The 17571-nt window shown below is 40.8% G+C and overlaps 1 protein-coding gene across 2 annotated transcripts in view; it reads left to right on the top strand.

Moving 5' to 3' along the window:
- The window catches only part of LOC109295738 (coiled-coil domain-containing protein 107-like), a 27527-nt gene extending 12116 nt beyond the window's left edge, over nt 1-15411 (top strand). Inside the window, exons 2-7 of one of the 2 annotated variants that reach the window (XM_019514745.1) lie at nt 2533-2738; nt 3064-3105; nt 6982-7048; nt 10985-11075; nt 12878-12987; nt 14073-15411. In XM_019514745.1, coding sequence (XP_019370290.1) covers nt 2533-2738; nt 3064-3105; nt 6982-7048; nt 10985-11075; nt 12878-12987; nt 14073-14353 — 797 coding nt within the window. In that variant the 3' untranslated portion in view covers nt 14354-15411. The remainder of the gene's footprint in view (nt 1-2532; nt 2739-3063; nt 3106-6981; nt 7049-10984; nt 11076-12877; nt 12988-14072) is intronic. The other variant, XM_019514746.1, reaches the window with a different exon arrangement.
- Nucleotides 15412-17571: the final 2160 nt, after the last annotated feature.

Raw genomic sequence — 17571 nt, 5'->3', positions numbered from 1 at the left:
AAGCATCTTGGGATTGCTATTGATTCCAAGATGAACATGGGCCACCAATGCGAGAATGCGGTCAGTAAGGCTTAACCGCACCTTGTCATGTATCTACAGATGCATCACGAGCAGGTCCAAGGAGGTGATCCTCCCCCTCTGTGCGACACTGGTCAGGCCACAGTTGGAGTACTGCATCCAGTTCTGGGTGCTGCACTTCAGGGGGGATGTGGACAGCATTGAGAGGATCCAGAGGAGGGCCACTCGCATGATCAGGGGCAGCAGGGCAGGTGGTATGAGGAGAGGCTATAGGACCTGAACTTGTTCAGCCTCTGCAAGAGAAGGCTGAGAGGGGATCTGGTGGCCATCTGTAAACTTACCAAGGGGGACCAGCAGGGAACGGAAGAGACCTTGTTCCCCTAAGCAGTACCAGGAGTAACTAGGAATAACGGCCATAAGTTGGCAGAATAGGTTCAGGCTACACATCAGGAAGCACTACTTCACAGTCAAGGCGGCTAAGATCTGGAACCAACTTCCAAGGGGAAGTGGTACTCGGTCCAATCCTGGGGGTCTTCTAAAGGAGGCTAGATAATCACCTAGCCAGGGTCGTCTGACCCCAGCATTCTTTCTTGCCCATGGCAGGGGGTCGGACTTGATGACCTGCTTGGGTCCCTTCTGACCCTACCAACTATGAAACTATTTAAGTCAAATTGCTGTCCTCAAAGGTCTTGTTCAGTTACCACCTGGAGCTTTAAGTTGCTTGGGTGTCAAATTCTGTTTCTAGACATACTCAAAAGGCATCTCGGGCTTCATTATGCTGGGGAGATTGGCTTAATACTGCATCCCTTCTGGCTCCATAAACTAGGCCTATATGCCACCTACGTTTTGGGAGAGGCTTGATTAACTAGGTATTCCTAGAACCTGTCTTGGTAAGCACAATTCAAACAAAGATGCTCCACGAAGTGGTGTTCCAGCTCCCGCCTCTGCTAAACGCTCACTGCTCCAAGATTTAGGAGATGCAGATTAAGCTCCCTCCTTTGATTTAGGGCTGGGGTGTGGCTTTCATTCTGTTTGATGGGCTAACTGACCCATCTCCCACAGTGGAATGGGTGGCAGTGGCAGTATTAATTCCTATGTGTTGATTTAGTGGTTCAGACAGTAACCTGCTGCTGCTGAAGGGCATCCCCAATGGGGATCACTACCTGGAAATTTGGCAGGAGAGTGACTGCATTCAGCAGGCTAATGCCGCGGCCACTCTTTAACCCAAAAATTCAGGCCTGGGCTGAGCATTGGCAGTGTGAAATGCTAGATTCAGGGGCCAGAGATGTATTGGGACTTCAGGACCACAAGAAGCCCTGTGGGTGAGATCCATACCACAGACAGTCTTCTTATTTAGGAGTTTCAAATTACACCTCTTGGCTCCCAGGAGTAGTCTGATCCAGGGTTGCCCAACCTGTGCCATACACAGGCTACTCATGCCACATGGTAGACAAGGCAGGGGACAGGCAGCAGATGAGGCAAGGAGCAGAAAGTAGGGGTAGGGGATAGCTGTGGCACTTGGAAAAGGTGTGGGGCTAGTTTGTTATACTATAGGGGATGTAGGTTATGCTGAGGCAGGGAGCTCTTCATTTTTCCTGTAAAAACTTTTACCTTATGGGGAACACCTAAACATTTGAGCTAGAGAAAAATGAATTGTGCATAATTCTTTAGCCTAGTTGTCAGCTACCTTCTGAAAGGGAATGGGGGGAGGTGGAGATTAAGTTATGGTCCCTACTTTCATGTCTGCTTAATATAAAATACATAATTTTTATAGAAAAGAGAGTCAAGTGTTTGCAACGTATGTACTGTATATGTACAATACTAAACTTGATTTTTTTAAAATCTAAATACTTAACTTGCTGAATTATGGCGCTCCTGCATATGTAGAGGGCATTTGAAATATTATTGCACCTATAGTTAAACCCAATTGCATGCAGGCTAGTTTGGCTTTTTTAGTGGAAGTCTCTTGCTTAGTTGGGGAAATGTTATTTGCTTGTTTCTCAAGGTAGAAAATAGTTAACTTGGCTTTCTCTGTTGGGGAAAAATTGGTGAGTTTGATGTCAGTACGGAAGAGCAGTTACAGCAGCGTTTAAAAGTTAAATATTAGATTGCTAAATTTCAAGATCAAAGTATATTACTGATTATATCTAACTTTACTTTATATCTAACTTTACTACAGTTTGCAATGACTGCTGAATTATTTCTATTAGTAAGAAAAACGCCCACTGTGTAATCTGTACTGCACTCTTTATTGTAGTAGATGAGGAAAAGAGGATCTTAATATGCTAATTATAATGTACAGATTTAACTATGTATTCATGAAGAGAGTTACTTGTAATTGTATGTAGTATGAGTTCAGAATAAACAGTTGTATAATGGTAGCTGATACTATACTAATGGTATGATGACCCAGGATCATCCTGCAAGGAATAAAAATTTCAGCTCACTTCTATTGTGAAATGAATTACAAAGCTCAAACCTTTTTGTCTTCCTTTGAAATATTCAATTTTGCAGGTGGTTCTGAGGGTAGTCATCCATCTCATGTGAAACCAGGAAGTTCTGAAAGTAAAACACACCAGAGCTTTCAGCAGATGAGGAATGCAATGGGAAAGGAAATGAAGAGTGAGAGAACTAGAGGAAATGGCAAAGATATAGCTTTTACTCTTATGCCCTTGTATGCTATTGGTGTGGGGATGTTTGCAGCATATAAATTTGTAAAGGTAAGTACTTTCATATTAAGTATCTTACTCACAGAAGGAAGGATGGCAAAGGTCCAACAGGTCATCTTTTTGCTTCTGTGTCCATCCATGTTATTCAAAACAGACTTTCTCTTTTGTCCAGTGTGCTGTCAATGTTGAACTGTGAAGTAAAAACGAATGTGTATTGCGTGCATGTGTGTATGAAACGGAGAGAGAGAACCGACTATTTCTCATTACACACTTCCTCCCTCCTCAGGGTAAATCTGAGTGGGGAGAAGATTACTTATGCAGTTTATCTTTAACAATAAGGCTAGAGTGATATTGTGTTGTATTTCTTTCCCATCAGTTACGCAGCAGCAATAATGAGTTCCATCAAGGAAAATGCACAGTGAGTGTTGTTAATATTAAGAAAAGAAATTTTCTAGTAAAATGTGGGGAGAACCTGATGTTCGGGGGGTTTTTTGTGATTTTTTTTAAAAAAAAAAAAAAAAAGAAAAAAAGAGTCCTAGTCATGGAAGGAGGACCTCAATGTTTTAGGTACTGTCCAAGCACAGAACAAAAAGACTGTCCCCCATCCCGAATAGTTTATGATTTAAATATGAAACAAATGGAGCACAGAGTTACAAATTAGACCTTGAAAAGCAGCCATCACAGCATAAGCTGTCAAACCACTGAGGCTTGTTTTAGGCGTTGTGACAGAGGAGAGGTACAAGGAGGACAGAGAGGCAACCTTTTGATTATCTACAGGAAGCAATTTACATGTATGAGAAGTAACAGCGGAAAGGACATAACGTGTCTGTTGGTAAATTTTGATGCACAGTGACACGGGCTGGGATTGAAGCATATGTACTGTTCCGGAATGATAAAGATGTGAGTAAAGGCAACAGGGTAACATTGTACATGAATGGTGTGATTGACTTCTTTTTATTCATGTTGTCATAATAATGATCCAAACAGATTGTAAAGTAGTATTACTTTAGCAAATGCTTGTAGAAGAGGTTCTATTGGGCTGTGGTAGTCTAGAAATAGCAACAAATTTCCAAAGTTAGAACTGGATATTTGGTTTAAAATCCTCATAATGTCATTAAACAGAAATGCTACTGGAAATTGTGATGTTATGGGGAGTTTTAACTTCCTAGTTTTAGATTGGAGAACAGTGTTAATAATGATAGTTCATAGATGTCTTCAGCTACTGAGCCAGCAAGAACTCAGATGGTATTTGGTAACTAGTGCTTATAGAACAGTTGGTCATAGGAAAGAACTTAGATTGAGTGCTTTTGAATAGAATTGGTTTAAATGAAATGGCAAGATAAACAAAAGTAGGTGGGTGACAGGTTCTTAACTTCAAAAGAGCAGATTTTGAAAGTGAAGAGAACTAGTTGGTGAAATCAGCTGCAAAACCTAACTATAATTATCCTTGTGTAAGTAGTTATTCATCTGGTCAGGTCTGGAACTCTTTACTACAATTTTCCCCCTTGCTTGATATACTAATTATAGTTAGTTTTGAATAAAAGCTACAAAACCTACGTTCCAAAATGCAGCTGATATATATATGCATATAAAGGGTTAGCAGAAAGCCTGTGAGGACTGCAGGGAAAAAAATTGATCAGCAAGGAAGGCACTGTCTTAGGAGGTCAAGGATTTTGGGGGTGAAGTGATAATTGCCAGCAGATAGGTTAAACCTTTCAATGGATATTAAAATGAATATCAAAAGGTTTTTATAAAATGAGAACAGGAGGGAAGTGTGGTTACTGTGTAGTTAGGACAGAGGAAAGATTAAAGGTAATGTACGTACGGCCTCAGAGTTAAATGGGTAATTTATTTTAATTTCTAATATGATATTGGCTGTTAGGGGAAATGACAGGATGGTTCCTGGGGACAAGGGTATAGAAATGGAAATTATAAATATTGAGGTGTAAGTAAAATTTTGAGTCATGTGGAATTGGACAATCTCCATCCCAGAATTCTGAAAGAACTGATGCATGAAATCGCAGGTCCTGTAGCCAGTATTTTTAACGCATACTTCTGAAAATAAATGTGAATGCATTCTTACTTAATATGTTTGAGGTATCAATTAGGTGGTGGTATCATATGTTTGGAGAATAGCAGATGTAGTGCCTCTTCCCTCAGCCCTTCTAAAAAAAAAAAAAAAAAATAACCTAGATAATTATGGGCTGGTCACCCCTGTTCAAGAAATAAGTATTCAAACTGGAACAAATGTAGAAAAGTTTATCCAATAAGGGGAAATTACACCCTATATTTTAAGAGGAGACTAAATGACCTTGGCTTGTTTAGTTAGAAAGAAGACAAAATTATTTTCTTTAAATATGATGTAGAAGTAAATACAGGGGTGGGGAAGAACTGTCTTAGCTACTGAACAAACTTAGCGCAAGAACATATGGATATAAAAATGAATAATTTAGATTCCAAATTGGGAGAGAGCTTCCAGCCATCAGAGCACTAAGCATCTGGAGCAGCCTTGTGATAAGAATAGAGAATACAAAAAAACATTTAAGAGGAAGCTTTATTAACTGAATGAAGGGATTGCATGACATGCATTGTTAATATCCTGCAATCGGAGAGGACTAGACTCTGACCCAAGAGGCCCCTTCCAATCTTAAGTTTTTATGCATTTGTCAGAGCCTGGAGGAAGAGATTACATTAGTAAAGAGCCAGATTGAGGGTTTGTATTACAAGAGATTAATCTGTGTGGTTGGAGAGAAAGGGTTGCAACTAGGGGCATGCTTAGAAAAGGCAAATGACCTCTTCTTGTCTTGGAAGTGATTGGCCTTCTGTTTCTTTCGAGAGAATATTTTAGGTTCTGAAAAGCCGTATCAAGCAAGTTTTCCTTCTTTCATACAAAATTAAATTTCTTAATTTCCAGTGCTCGTATGGTCTATCAGTGTATATGCTATCATTCTTCAGCTTCCAAGCATTTTAAAATCTATTTGGAACTTGTTTTCCCTTCCTTTACCTTTTACCAAAATATATGGTTGTATTAATTTACTGTAGCTGTAGTGGGGGTTAACATAGATTAGTGTTTTCAGAAGCTGGATCTTAATCTGCCACTAGGCCAGCAGTCAGCAACATTCTTTAGCAGTGGGCTGGAATGAACCATCTTGGGTCCAAGATGGACAACACTGGGACTGAACTGATGCCATATCACAGCCGAGAGAAAATCAAGCCTGGGAAGCTCAGGTGGCTGGGCCTACAGGCCACAGGTTGCCAACCCCTGTTTTAGGTGGTTACATATAAAGGTTTTTATGAATAAGTGTAAATTAAGCAAGGGTATAAGTTGTAAATTAAGCAAGGAATTGTATATAATGGATCTTTTAAATCAAATCCAGGTTGATTAACTTGACAATTCCTTAGGTATTGTCATGATTGCATTATCTTTTATGATAAAACTCTTATGCATTATTTGTTAAGTGTGACTAGATTATCTAGTACAGACTCCCTTTAGTGTACAATGTGACACTTTGAAACATTACAAGTCAGTGTGATTTCTGTGGATCTGAACAATGTATTTAAGGTGAGCCATATGTGAAAATAGCTAAAATTTTGAGCCTAAGTTCCAGATATCCATTTATATTATGCTTGGCTTGGTTTTGGCTAAGGTCAAGTAATAATTTGTCTAATTCTGAAATGCGTACTCTTACTAAGATTACAAAAAAATGAGGGGGAGAGAGATTTGGATAGTCATCATAGACATTGTTCCTAGATACTAAAATGTCATTTTTTGGCGCACAAATTGCTACACTTGACTTAGTTTGCAGTATTGTGGGGGGTGGGGTATGGTCATGTGTGAGTGAAAAGTAGATAGTGGCTACAATTATTAACATAGTTTTAACAAGGCTTTTAAATGTATTTCCTGAAATACAGTGGAGTTGCATCACATGCACATTTAACATACACAAATTCATCATACGTGTATGCCCCGGAGTGCCGATTGTTTGGATTCAGCCTGCAGCTGCCCCCCGCAGCGCTGCGCATGGGGCCAAGCAGCTACATTGGGAGCAGCCCTGCTGGGAAGCTGTGCACGCTGACCGGGCGGGAGTTTGGTGCAGGCTGCCCTGGGTGGGAAGGAGGGACTGTACCACTGGATGGAGGAGGGAGCGGACTGTGCCACTGGGCAAGCCCAAGGGTAATTTTGACTATACGTGATTTTCGCCTTATGCGCTGACTTCAGAACCTAAGCCATGCAAGATGCAACTCCACTGTAGTGTTATTCTGTTAGCACTTAATATTATTTCGTCTTTTATAGATGAAATCTCAAGAAGAAAGTTCATCTCAGAAAGATGAGACTACAGAAGATCAGGCAAAAGAAACAGGCAAGGCATTTATCAGAATATGTATATTAAAATGCATAGTTTTCCTTCTGAAATAAAATGGGCTTTCACTAATATTTTTTGCAGCACAAGAACCCATTTTTAAATTTACTAAAATGCTTTAAAAATATTAACAAGTGTAAGATAAAGTGCAGGAAACCTGTGCTTTGCCCCCATTTATACAAGCTTCTTATTTACTGTTGGACAGTAGGGACAGTGCCACAAGTTATGCAAGATGTCAGTATAGTCACTCTGTACAAGAATAAAGGAGATGGTTGTTACAGTTGCTGCAATCGTGGTATTTCACTACTAAGCATTGTTGGAAAGATCATCACTCAAGTGGTACTCCGAAGACTTTTTCAGTCCTTACTGACTGTGTTTACCCTGAGTCACCATATGGCTTCAGGGCTAGTAGGCCCACCATAGATGCACTCTTCTCATTCCAACAAATCCAGAAAAATGTAGGGAAGAAAGAGACACCTCTATACTGCCTTTATTGACCTGACCAAGGCATTTGCCCTTGTCAACAGATAAGGCCTCTTTGAATCATAGAAAATTAGAGTTGGAAGGGACCTCAGGAAGTCATCTAGTCCTACCCCTTGCTTAAAGCAGAACCATCCCCAACTAGATCATTCCAGCCAGGGCTTTGTCGAGCCTGGCCTTAAAACCCTCCAAAGATGGAGATTCCACCACCTCTCTAAGTAACTTGTTCCAGTGCCTCACAACCCACCTAGTGAAAGTGTTTTTTCCTAATATGCAACTTAAACTTCCCCAACATGATATTCCCCAATCAAAATCTCAATGTTCTTGGTTTCTTGAATGCTGTCTGATGAAATAGGTGTGTTTAAAGGTGTATTAAAACCTGCTTTGGGGGGTCAGACTGCCTGGAAGCAGAAGGGAATGAACAAGATACCTCTTTTAAGTAGAGGAAATTTTAGGCCAGGGATTCTCAGACAGGCTTCTGTGACACCCTGGGGTGCCTTGAGATGTGAGGAGATAAGTTGCGAGGCGGTAAGCAAATAAGCTAAGCAGATAAGTGCAGGCTTGGGCTTGTTCCTGCTTGGCTGACTCCCCACCCCCAATATGTGGCCCCTCTGCAAGGAGGTAAGCACTGTAAGGCAGGGGTAGGCAACCATGGCACAGGTGCCAGAGTGTGGCACTTGGATTTTTGTTTGGCACGTTTGGCTCAGGGTGGACAGCAGAAGAGGGGCCAGAGCTACATTGCCACAACAAGGATCCATACTCCTCGTGGCTCCCCGACTTTGCCCTAGGCACACCAGCATTTTACAAGTCAAGATTGCAGGTGTTTTTGGCCCTCTGCCCAAAAACATTGCTGACCCCTGCTGTAACTTACATATTAGTTTTTGACATGTGGTGCTATTCAGTTACCCAAAAGTATTGAGGGATGCCTTGAGAACCACTACAGTAGGGTAATCACACTACCTGAAAAGCACAATAACAACTTGGTATAATAACCAGGGACATAGAAAAGACCAGTAGATTCATATTCTGTTTCAAACAAATGCAAAGTTGTTTCCAACAACCTGTTTTCAGGTGTCATGTCCAGCCTAATTTAAACATGCCAAGTATTGGAGCATCTTCCACCTGCCTTTAAAGAACTGCTACAGAGACTAGTAATGCCATTGTTATGAAATATTTCCTTTGTAGTGATGATTTTCCCTTATTGCTTCTAGTTACACTTCTTTCCGTTTACTAAACATCGTCTTTTCCTTCATGTTACTAGCCTGCAGCAATCTGCCCTTTCCGTCATGTTTACTCAAATTGTGTGTACTACATTAGTCGAAACTTCTAGGGTGCCAACAGACATAATGCTCAGATTGGTTTAATCAGATCACTCGATGAGCTTTAGATAAAGTGTCCCCACCACCATTTTGAAGTGCAGGAATGTTGACACGTGACATACTTCAAGTGTTTTAATTAAAGGGGTTCTCAGAGCAGCTCTAATTAAAATACTCCCACCCACTCCCAGAGCACGTGTATAAATGCCCCAGATGCACAAGTCAGCTTAGAATGGTTTAAACCTCTTGACCCATTTTAAAAGTATAATCAAATATATTATACTGCACTAGTTCACTATGAATCAGTTCAGTGTTATGTGCATACACCAAGGTTTCCATGAGTTGTGTCATTTTGGTCCTCCATGCATCCCATTGCATCCCACTCCTCAACCTCATCACCTGTTACCTGATTATAGGTAATGTTGTGGGTAGGATACTGATAAAAAGAGGCAAAAATAGGTCTACAGGCCAACCTTTTATTTTTTGGCACTTTAAAACATAAAATCAAACATTTATCCCAAAGTCTGTTTAGCTGCCCATGACAGCACAACACAGATTTTCACTTATACTGGCTAGGTAGATTCAAGAGGTGGGAGGAGGGTGTCAAGCAGATTGGCAGCAGGTCTTCTTGAATTGGCTGAATTCCCCAAATTTCCCTGCAGCCTATACCCAGTACTTATGGCTGGCTAGTTCTAATATGCTAAGGGATGGTCTGTGATTAGTTTCATTTATATTTATTTGTTTCACTGAATCATTTGGAACTGAACAGAACCAGATCTCTTGCGGACTTGGAAGGCATCAGTTAGTTGGGATTTATATCCTTGGGACAGTAAAAGAGAGGGTTTCTTATCTCCTTTCCTCCCCCATTGTGGAATGCTGTGCAGCACTGGCCTGTTTCTTCCTTACCTTGGTTTATGCTCTTTATACAAATTATTTAAGCATCTTAACAAAAATACATCCATTGTAGCCAAATAACATCTAATATATTTGGTTTCGTTAACCACTACTACTAATATTTTAACATAAAGCTATAGTATAGTGTATTTGAATTATTTAATATATGGACTTCCCTTATAATATCTCTTTGCAGACCGTGTGCTTTGTTTCATTGCATCTCATTACTGGTTTAGCTAAACATGTGGATGGCTTCATTTACTTTTCTGACCAGCCTAGTTGTCACATCTGCAAAGGTTCATATTATGGTCACTCAGAAACACGCTTTGGGGCCTTCTCCTTAGCAACATTTCTGCAGCTTGGCCTAGGCCCCCTTAAAAATGACCAAGGCTGGCAACAAACCCCAACACCTACACTGCAAATGTTTCCTCTGGAATACAACCAGAACTCTACTGCTGCAACTTTTGTTGTCTGCACCTGACCAGTGTCCCTGGCTGGGGGCCTAGGGGACAGTATTCTGCTGCTTTTAAACACCTGGTCAATTTTCTTCTGTTCGTGGCAATTCACCAAGGTGTCCTGCATTATGGCCAGTTGCAGAGGAGTGCATTGCCTAGACCCCTACTCCTGTGTACTTAAGGGTTAGGGGTTCTTGAGGGCTGCCCAAGGACTTAATTCCCAATTAATGGAAAGAAATCACTGTCTCTTCAAAAGTTAGCAGAGAGCTCCCCTGTGAATCCCAGCACTCCCAGTCACAGTACCATCACACATTTCAGTAAAATTCAGCAATTGGTGTTTACTGTACTCGGTATTAGTGGAAAAGGGAAACTGAGAACTGCAGTTGGACTGGGTAGTCACTACCAACTCCTTGTGGCTGTTTGATGGCATTGCAGTACCTAAAAGGTGATCATTCTACTTAGACCCCTTAGCAGTGTATGTGTGGACACTTTTGACCCAGGAAAATTGTGAACCAATTTCCAGTTGTGACATTCTTGCAATAGTTCAAGTGTTATGTCTATCTGCATCCCCAGTTAATAATCAGAAGTACTTTTTCTGAACTCTGCAGTCCCTTTTCTGTTCCTGGTAATGTGATACCAAGAGATGAACACTTTATCCTACATGCAGTCATTCCAGAGAATGTTTGATAGAAGATGTTTGATCTGTCTCTCTCAAAATGTAATTTCCTTTTATTCCTTTGATGACATCCTTAAGTGCACACTAATTTCTAATATGCCAGTCTCTCTTCTAGAGCATCAGCTTTTGGAATTGGAGCAGCATCTAGCACAGACAGAAACAATGTTAAATTCTTTACTGACTCAGTTGGACCCACTGTCAAACTGGTAAGTAATTCTAGGATAAGAGAAACCTCTTAAAATTATACTAATCCCCTTCTAAATTTCTGGGAAATTAGAAGTGTGTCAGCAGATTATTACGTATGTCAGGAGAAGGGTATGTAGGAATCTCTTTGTAACTAAGCACTTACATAATAGCACTGTACAGACAATAGCTAGTTGTAGAGATGCATGCATTTTTACAGATGACTCCTTTGTTCATATGATAAATGGAAGTAAAATGATTATGGGATGATATTTTAAATAGGGTAAGTTATGAGAGTTCCATCTTTCAAAACCCCTCTAGTAAGACAGAACAGGTTCTGACATTAGCTCTGAAAAAACTTAAAAGCCCAAAATGAAATTACTGATTTCTCAAATAACTTTAGTGTAGAATATCTCCTAAATTATGGGAACACCCAACTGGAGGAAAAATGAATACAGTCTGAGAGACAAGGTGGTATTTCACCAGGAAAAAAAAGCAGAATCTACTGAGGATTAGCATACGTAATTTTGGTTACAAATGGTGATTGAATATGGCTGGGCTTCGCAGCAGGCCAAAATTATCCAGCTTGTTCCAAGTTGGGCTGGCTTTTCTGACCTTGTCCCCACTGCCTGGCAGTGGCTGCTTCTTTCCACAACCCAGCTATCACACAGGTGAGTCCCTCCCCCACTGGAATATGATTGAAGCTTTAGCTTTGCAAGCCAGGTAGAGTGGTTCCACAGACTGTAGGTTGCTGACCCCCAGAATATGGTGCTTCTCCAAATAAACAAAGTAGTTATCAGTTATCTTTTATGGAATAAGCTGACTTGATGTAGGTGTCTATGAATACATGTAACATTTCTGCCCAACCTTGCAGTGATTCTCAACCTTTTTAGACTTGGGGCACCCTTTGGGAAATGCTGGCTCTTAATTTTCACTTGCTTTTTGACTACAGAAACTTAATATAGCAGGGGTTGACAACATATTTGGGCAGAGTGCCAAAAACACCTGCAGCCTTGACCTGTAAGGTGTTGGTGTGCCAGGGCAGACAGTGGGGGAGCTGCAAGGGATCCAGTCCTTGTGGCAACACATCGTTGGCCCTTTTCCTGCCACCCACCCCAAGGCATACATATCAAGCAAAATGCTTTTGTGTGTTATGCTTTGGCACCCATGCCGGGGGTTGCCTACCAGTGTAGATCAATTCCTTTGAAGCTAAGAACTCAGACTACAGGAGGTCAGAATGTTTTAAACACCATGGATTCCTTTTTGAAATCTCTAGGTTTATCTTGTGAACAGTATTTGCCTACTTAACAATGCTAACATTGCATGGCACCCTATATGCCCTTGAAAGGATTTCAACCTCTGCTGTCCTGCGCGCCCCCCCTCCCCCCCCGAACCTTTGTTGAGAACACTGGTATAGAGGAATACAGATGTGTATAGTTGACATCTTTCATGAGATCTGTATTTTTAAGATTAAAACATAAATTCTTAATGTAGTATTTCAGTCTTTAATAATACTCAATGTAATGCTGAATGTCAGTGTATGTTGAAATAATTACAAATTTAATGAACAAATTTACAACAGGCAGTCTTTTCATTGAGCAGAGAAGATACTGACATGAACGCTCTTTGTCCTAGCTCTAATGTTCCCCTAAATTCTTTCGACATTGGTAGAATAATACAGTTTTTTTTGTTCTTAGTGATACACTTAAAAAAAATTGTCATGTTTTATATAAATATGTAGTACAGTTTTGTTAAACACTTGCTTCCAGTAGTAGCTCAGATGTATTTCAACTGCTTGTCTGTTTTTTTTTTTTCTCTGTTTCAGTGTAAATGCTTTGGCTTGTGAACAGAAAGATGAAATAATGACACAACTCCGGTCTATTAGACAGTTGATGAAAGAAAGTGGACTGGATAAATCAGAAATGAAGCTAAAAGGTACTCTTTGTTTCTGATCAATGTCATAGATCCTTATTGTAGTAAAATCAGTTTAATCCTTTTAGAATGTGTAAATGAGCTATTATTAAAATAGCTGTTATTCAATTCAATGTTATTTGGTCTTAAGTTCAGTAAGGTCCCTTTACTTTCAGTTTGGTTTGAGTATTTTTTAAATTTTATTTGTTTGCCAGTAGTTGGAGTAGCAGTTTTTCTTGCTTGAGAGATGCAATGTATCTAACTTCTAATATGGCACAATTTAACCTTAAAGAGTGGTGGGACATTTTCCATTGGAATTGAGTGAGAAATCCTCTGCTGCTTTCTTAGTAAGGTTTTCTTGAATGTGTTGTCCTGTAGGTTGTTAATGCCATAGTCAAAAGTCATTGATGGAAAAAGAAAATAAATACTGCATTTGCTTGATTCTAAGATGAGTGGGAAAAGCTTCTCATCTTAGAATCAAGTATGAGGATGCAAGGGCAGGAAGCTTTTTCAGCTCTGGCTCCGACACTGGAGCCAAAGCTGCTGCCTGCAATCCTTCCTCTCCCCACCACTGCTTACTCTTGCTGTGGTAAAGGCAGGCTTTTTCTCTGCTCCATCCTGGACGTGGTACATGTGCTTGCTTTGGACCCAGCCTGGCCCAGTAGCAGTGGTGACAGCTCTCGCTGGGCCCTGGACAGGCACAAAGAGGGTCCAGTGGTGCAAGGGATAGGCAGCAGGACTCAGGCTACTTGACTGCCCCCCACTGCTTGCCCTTTCACTGCTAGCCCACCATCTGCCCCCTGCCACTGCCTGCCCCCCTGTGTTCTTACCACCTACATCCCTGCCACTGCTTTTCCTGAGTTCAGCGGTGGGGGTGGGATGAATTTAAAACAAACCTCCAACAATTAGATCCTAGACATGGAACACTAATATTTACAAACTTCCCATGTCTAGAATCTAATTATTGGGGGGTCATCTTAAATTCAGGGTTGTCTTGGATTTGGATAAATAAGGTTTGTTTTGATTTTTTGTTTGTTTGTTTAATGATTTTTGTCAAACTTGGAACCATATCATTATTCTTAATTCTTTGCTTTTTTTTGAAAACTAAGGTGACAGTCACACATGTAATGAGAAACTTGAAGATCTTATTAATTCATTTGGTGAACACCTTCAAGAGGAAGAAGTAGATGACAATGAAGACTGTAATAATGAAGATCTACTGGAAGATACTGATGATAATTACAGAATGGAAGAGCCTGAATTATGTGGTAACAAATTAACAGTTAGTCAGCTCATCAAATCAGATGTGGTAGAAGTTCAAGATATCATAAATAAAGATGTGTTAGAACCAGAAGAGACCATATTGAGGAGACGCAACAGATATGAATGAAAAACACATTTATATAACATTTGAATGTTTTATGAATTGTTGCACAACCTTGTATGCACTTCTAAAATGTTCTGAAACAAAAAATCTCATGTCACTGTAATATATTCTTTTAAAATTGGGGTGAAATCTTGGCTCCATCAAAGGCTATGGAAGTATTGCCACTGATTTTAGTGGGAATAGAATTTCACCCAGGATGTTTACATATTTTTCTTATTTATTTTTCCTATAGAAGATATTTCTGTATTATCTGTATATAATGCACTGAAATTACATATGATGTTTTTTAGGAAAGCCTCAGGATGTCTTATAATTAAAACTAAGAGTAATGGATAATTCATAATGGTTATTTTTACTCATAGTAATCTTAGCTTAGTGTGTCAATGTCAATTTCTAGTGTTTATTAAAGCGCACAGAAATTGAGGAGTTCACATAATCTCTGCATAGAGTTTAGGTGCTGAGGGGAATTTACACAGGTTTATAGTTAAAACTAGCTTTAGTTCAATAAACCCTATTTTTCAGGCTGTCTTTTTTTTAAATCTTTCTCTCATTTAAAAAAATGGCAAATTATATAAGGAAAAATGATTTATCTTCAAATATCAGTTCACAGCTAAACCCATTTGCCAAAACAAGTCCAATAGAGTTTCAGTTCTTTTTTTTTTTTTTAACCAAGAAGCAAATCATACACTATACGAATGTAAATTGCTACAAAGTAAAGATGGGAAAGCTTTTTCTACTGCTACTGAAGTGTAGTCATCCCAATGGTAGAATGCAGTCACTGTATAACAGTTTATCAGGTTACCCATTAGAAAATTTAAGGAACTAGATGTGCACCAATAAGCTAAGTAACTGAAGTCTGACAGGAATGGGTATCTGAGGCAGAGATACCAGCTGGCTTAATGTAAAGTAAAAACTGAGGCAATAACTTTTTGCTAAACAGATGGCTGAGCACTTAATCTGTACAATTAAAGATTCTGTTTTTCATTTCTGTCCAACTAAAGAATACTTGTTGTACTTGTAAGCACAGTTCAGCTTCATGTATTAAACTAGTATTAACTTTATACTTGAGATTTGATGATATACATTTCTGGCAAAAATACTCTTACTGGAATCTCTATGATTAGGTATCTAAAATAAGTCATGCCAGAAGCAGTGAGTACTCAGAATTAATAGGAGTTTCATAGATTTCTTAGATATTAGGGGTTGGAAGGGACCTTGATCATCAGGTCCAGTCCTCCACCCCCACCATAAGTGGGAAGTCAGCTGGGATCAAGTGATCCCAGCAAGAAATAAATCCAGCTGTTTTTTGAAGGAATCCAGAGTAGATGCTTGTACCACCTCTGGGGGGCGTTTGTTCCAGACCCTGGACACGCACCGTAACTTTTTCTAATATCCAGTCTAAATCGGCCTTCCTGGAGTTTATGGCTGTTAGACCTTGTTATCCCTTGGAGAGCTTTGGTGAACAGATGTTCACCCAGGTCCTGATGTACCCCTCTTGCATAATTGTAGGCTGCCACCAAGTCCCCCCCTCAGCCTTCTCTTCTCCAGACTGAAGAGCCCCAAGTCCCTTAGCCTCTCTTCGTAGAGCATGCCCTCCAGGCCTTGGATCATACAAGTGGCTCTTCTCTGAATTCTCTCAAGTTTTTCCACATACCTCCTGAAGTGGGGGCCCAAAACTGGATGCAGTACTCCAGCTGCGGTCTCACCAGGGCCAAGTAAACTGGGAGGATGATGTTCCTGGTTTTGCTTGAGATGCATCGGTGGATGCACATCAGAGTTTGGTTTGCTTTGCCAGCCACAGCATCGCATTGGTGGCTTGTGTTCATTTTGTGGTGAATCAAGACCCCCAAGTCTCTTTCAGTTGTGGTGCTAGCAAGCGCAGCACGGCCGAGCCTGTAAGGATGCTGAGGGCTCTTCCTGCTGAGGTGTAGCACCTTTCACTTCTCTGTATTAAAGGCCACCTGGTTTTGGTCAGCTCACCTTTGAGAATGTGTCCAAGTCGGCCTGCATCCCTAGCCTGTCCTGCAGTGTGACTGGCTTCTCCCATAATTTGGTATTGTCTGCGAACTTGGCCAGTTCACATCTAACTCCTGAATGTAGATGGTTCATGAAAAAGTTAAAGAGTACCGGCCCAAATACGGAGCCTTGAGGGACTCCACTGGTAACGCTGCGTCACGTTGATTTGCTCCCTTCAACTAGTACTCTTTGGGTCCAACCCCGTAGCCAGTTAACTGTGGCCTAGCCATTGGACCGTATGATGATCTAGGCCACAGTTCCCCAGCTTAACCATGAGGACATCATAGGGAACTAGGTCAAAGGCCTTGAAGTCCAGGTAAATGACATCCACCTCATCTCCCTTGTCCAGGGCATATGTTACCTGGTCATAGGACATGAGGTTTGTCAGGCAAGACCTGCCAGTCACAAAGCCATGTTGGCTGGCATTCAGAAGCTTGCCTTCAGTTAGGCTGGAGTTAATGGATCCCTTGACAATTTTCTCCAGAATTTTTCCAGGAACAGATGTCAGACTGATTGGTCTATAGTTCCCCAGCTCATCTCTGCTCCCTTTCTTGTAGATGGGACCACTTTGGCTCTTTTCCAGTCATCAGGAACTGCACCCAAGCACCATGAGTTTTCAAATATCCCTGCCAAGGGGGATGCAAGGATATCTGCCAGCTCTTTCAGGTGCATTTTGTCTGGGCCCACGGACGTGAGAATGTCCAGTTTCTCAAGGTATTCCCTCATTTGATCAATATCAATTTTTGGCCTGTCACCTGCTCCCAAATAGATGTATGCAGTTCCTGGCACTGTGGTCCTCCTGGGAGGATGAAAAACCAATGCAAAAAGGTAATTTAGGAGATTGACCCTTCCTTGGGCATCTGATGTCAGTTGCCCTGTTGGATCTCTCAAGGGCCCAATACTGTCCTTGTTCTTTTTCTTACTTCCCACATATCTGAAGAAGGACTTTTTGTTGTCCTTGACCCCCGCAGCAAGCCTAAGTTCAGTTTGTGCCTTGGCTTTTCTCAACCACTCTCTGCAGGTGCAGGTGAGTGCACAGTAATCCTCTTTGGTAATAATTCCTGCTTTCCAGCTGCTGTAGGCTACTCTTGAGCGTAATGAGGTCCAGCAGTTCCTTATTCAGCCGTAGGGACTTCCTCGCTTGTTGACTGCATTTCTTGAAAGAAGGGATGGCTTTACCCTGTTTCAAGGATTATGTTTTTCAG

The sequence above is a fragment of the Gavialis gangeticus genome, unplaced genomic scaffold (genome assembly GCF_001723915.1).
Source record: "Gavialis gangeticus isolate Ggan-Ray unplaced genomic scaffold, GavGan_comp1, whole genome shotgun sequence".
Taxonomy (NCBI): Eukaryota; Metazoa; Chordata; order Crocodylia; family Gavialidae; genus Gavialis; species Gavialis gangeticus.
The sequence above is the reverse complement of the archived record's forward strand: the minus strand, read 5'-3'. Positions and strand labels throughout refer to the sequence as shown.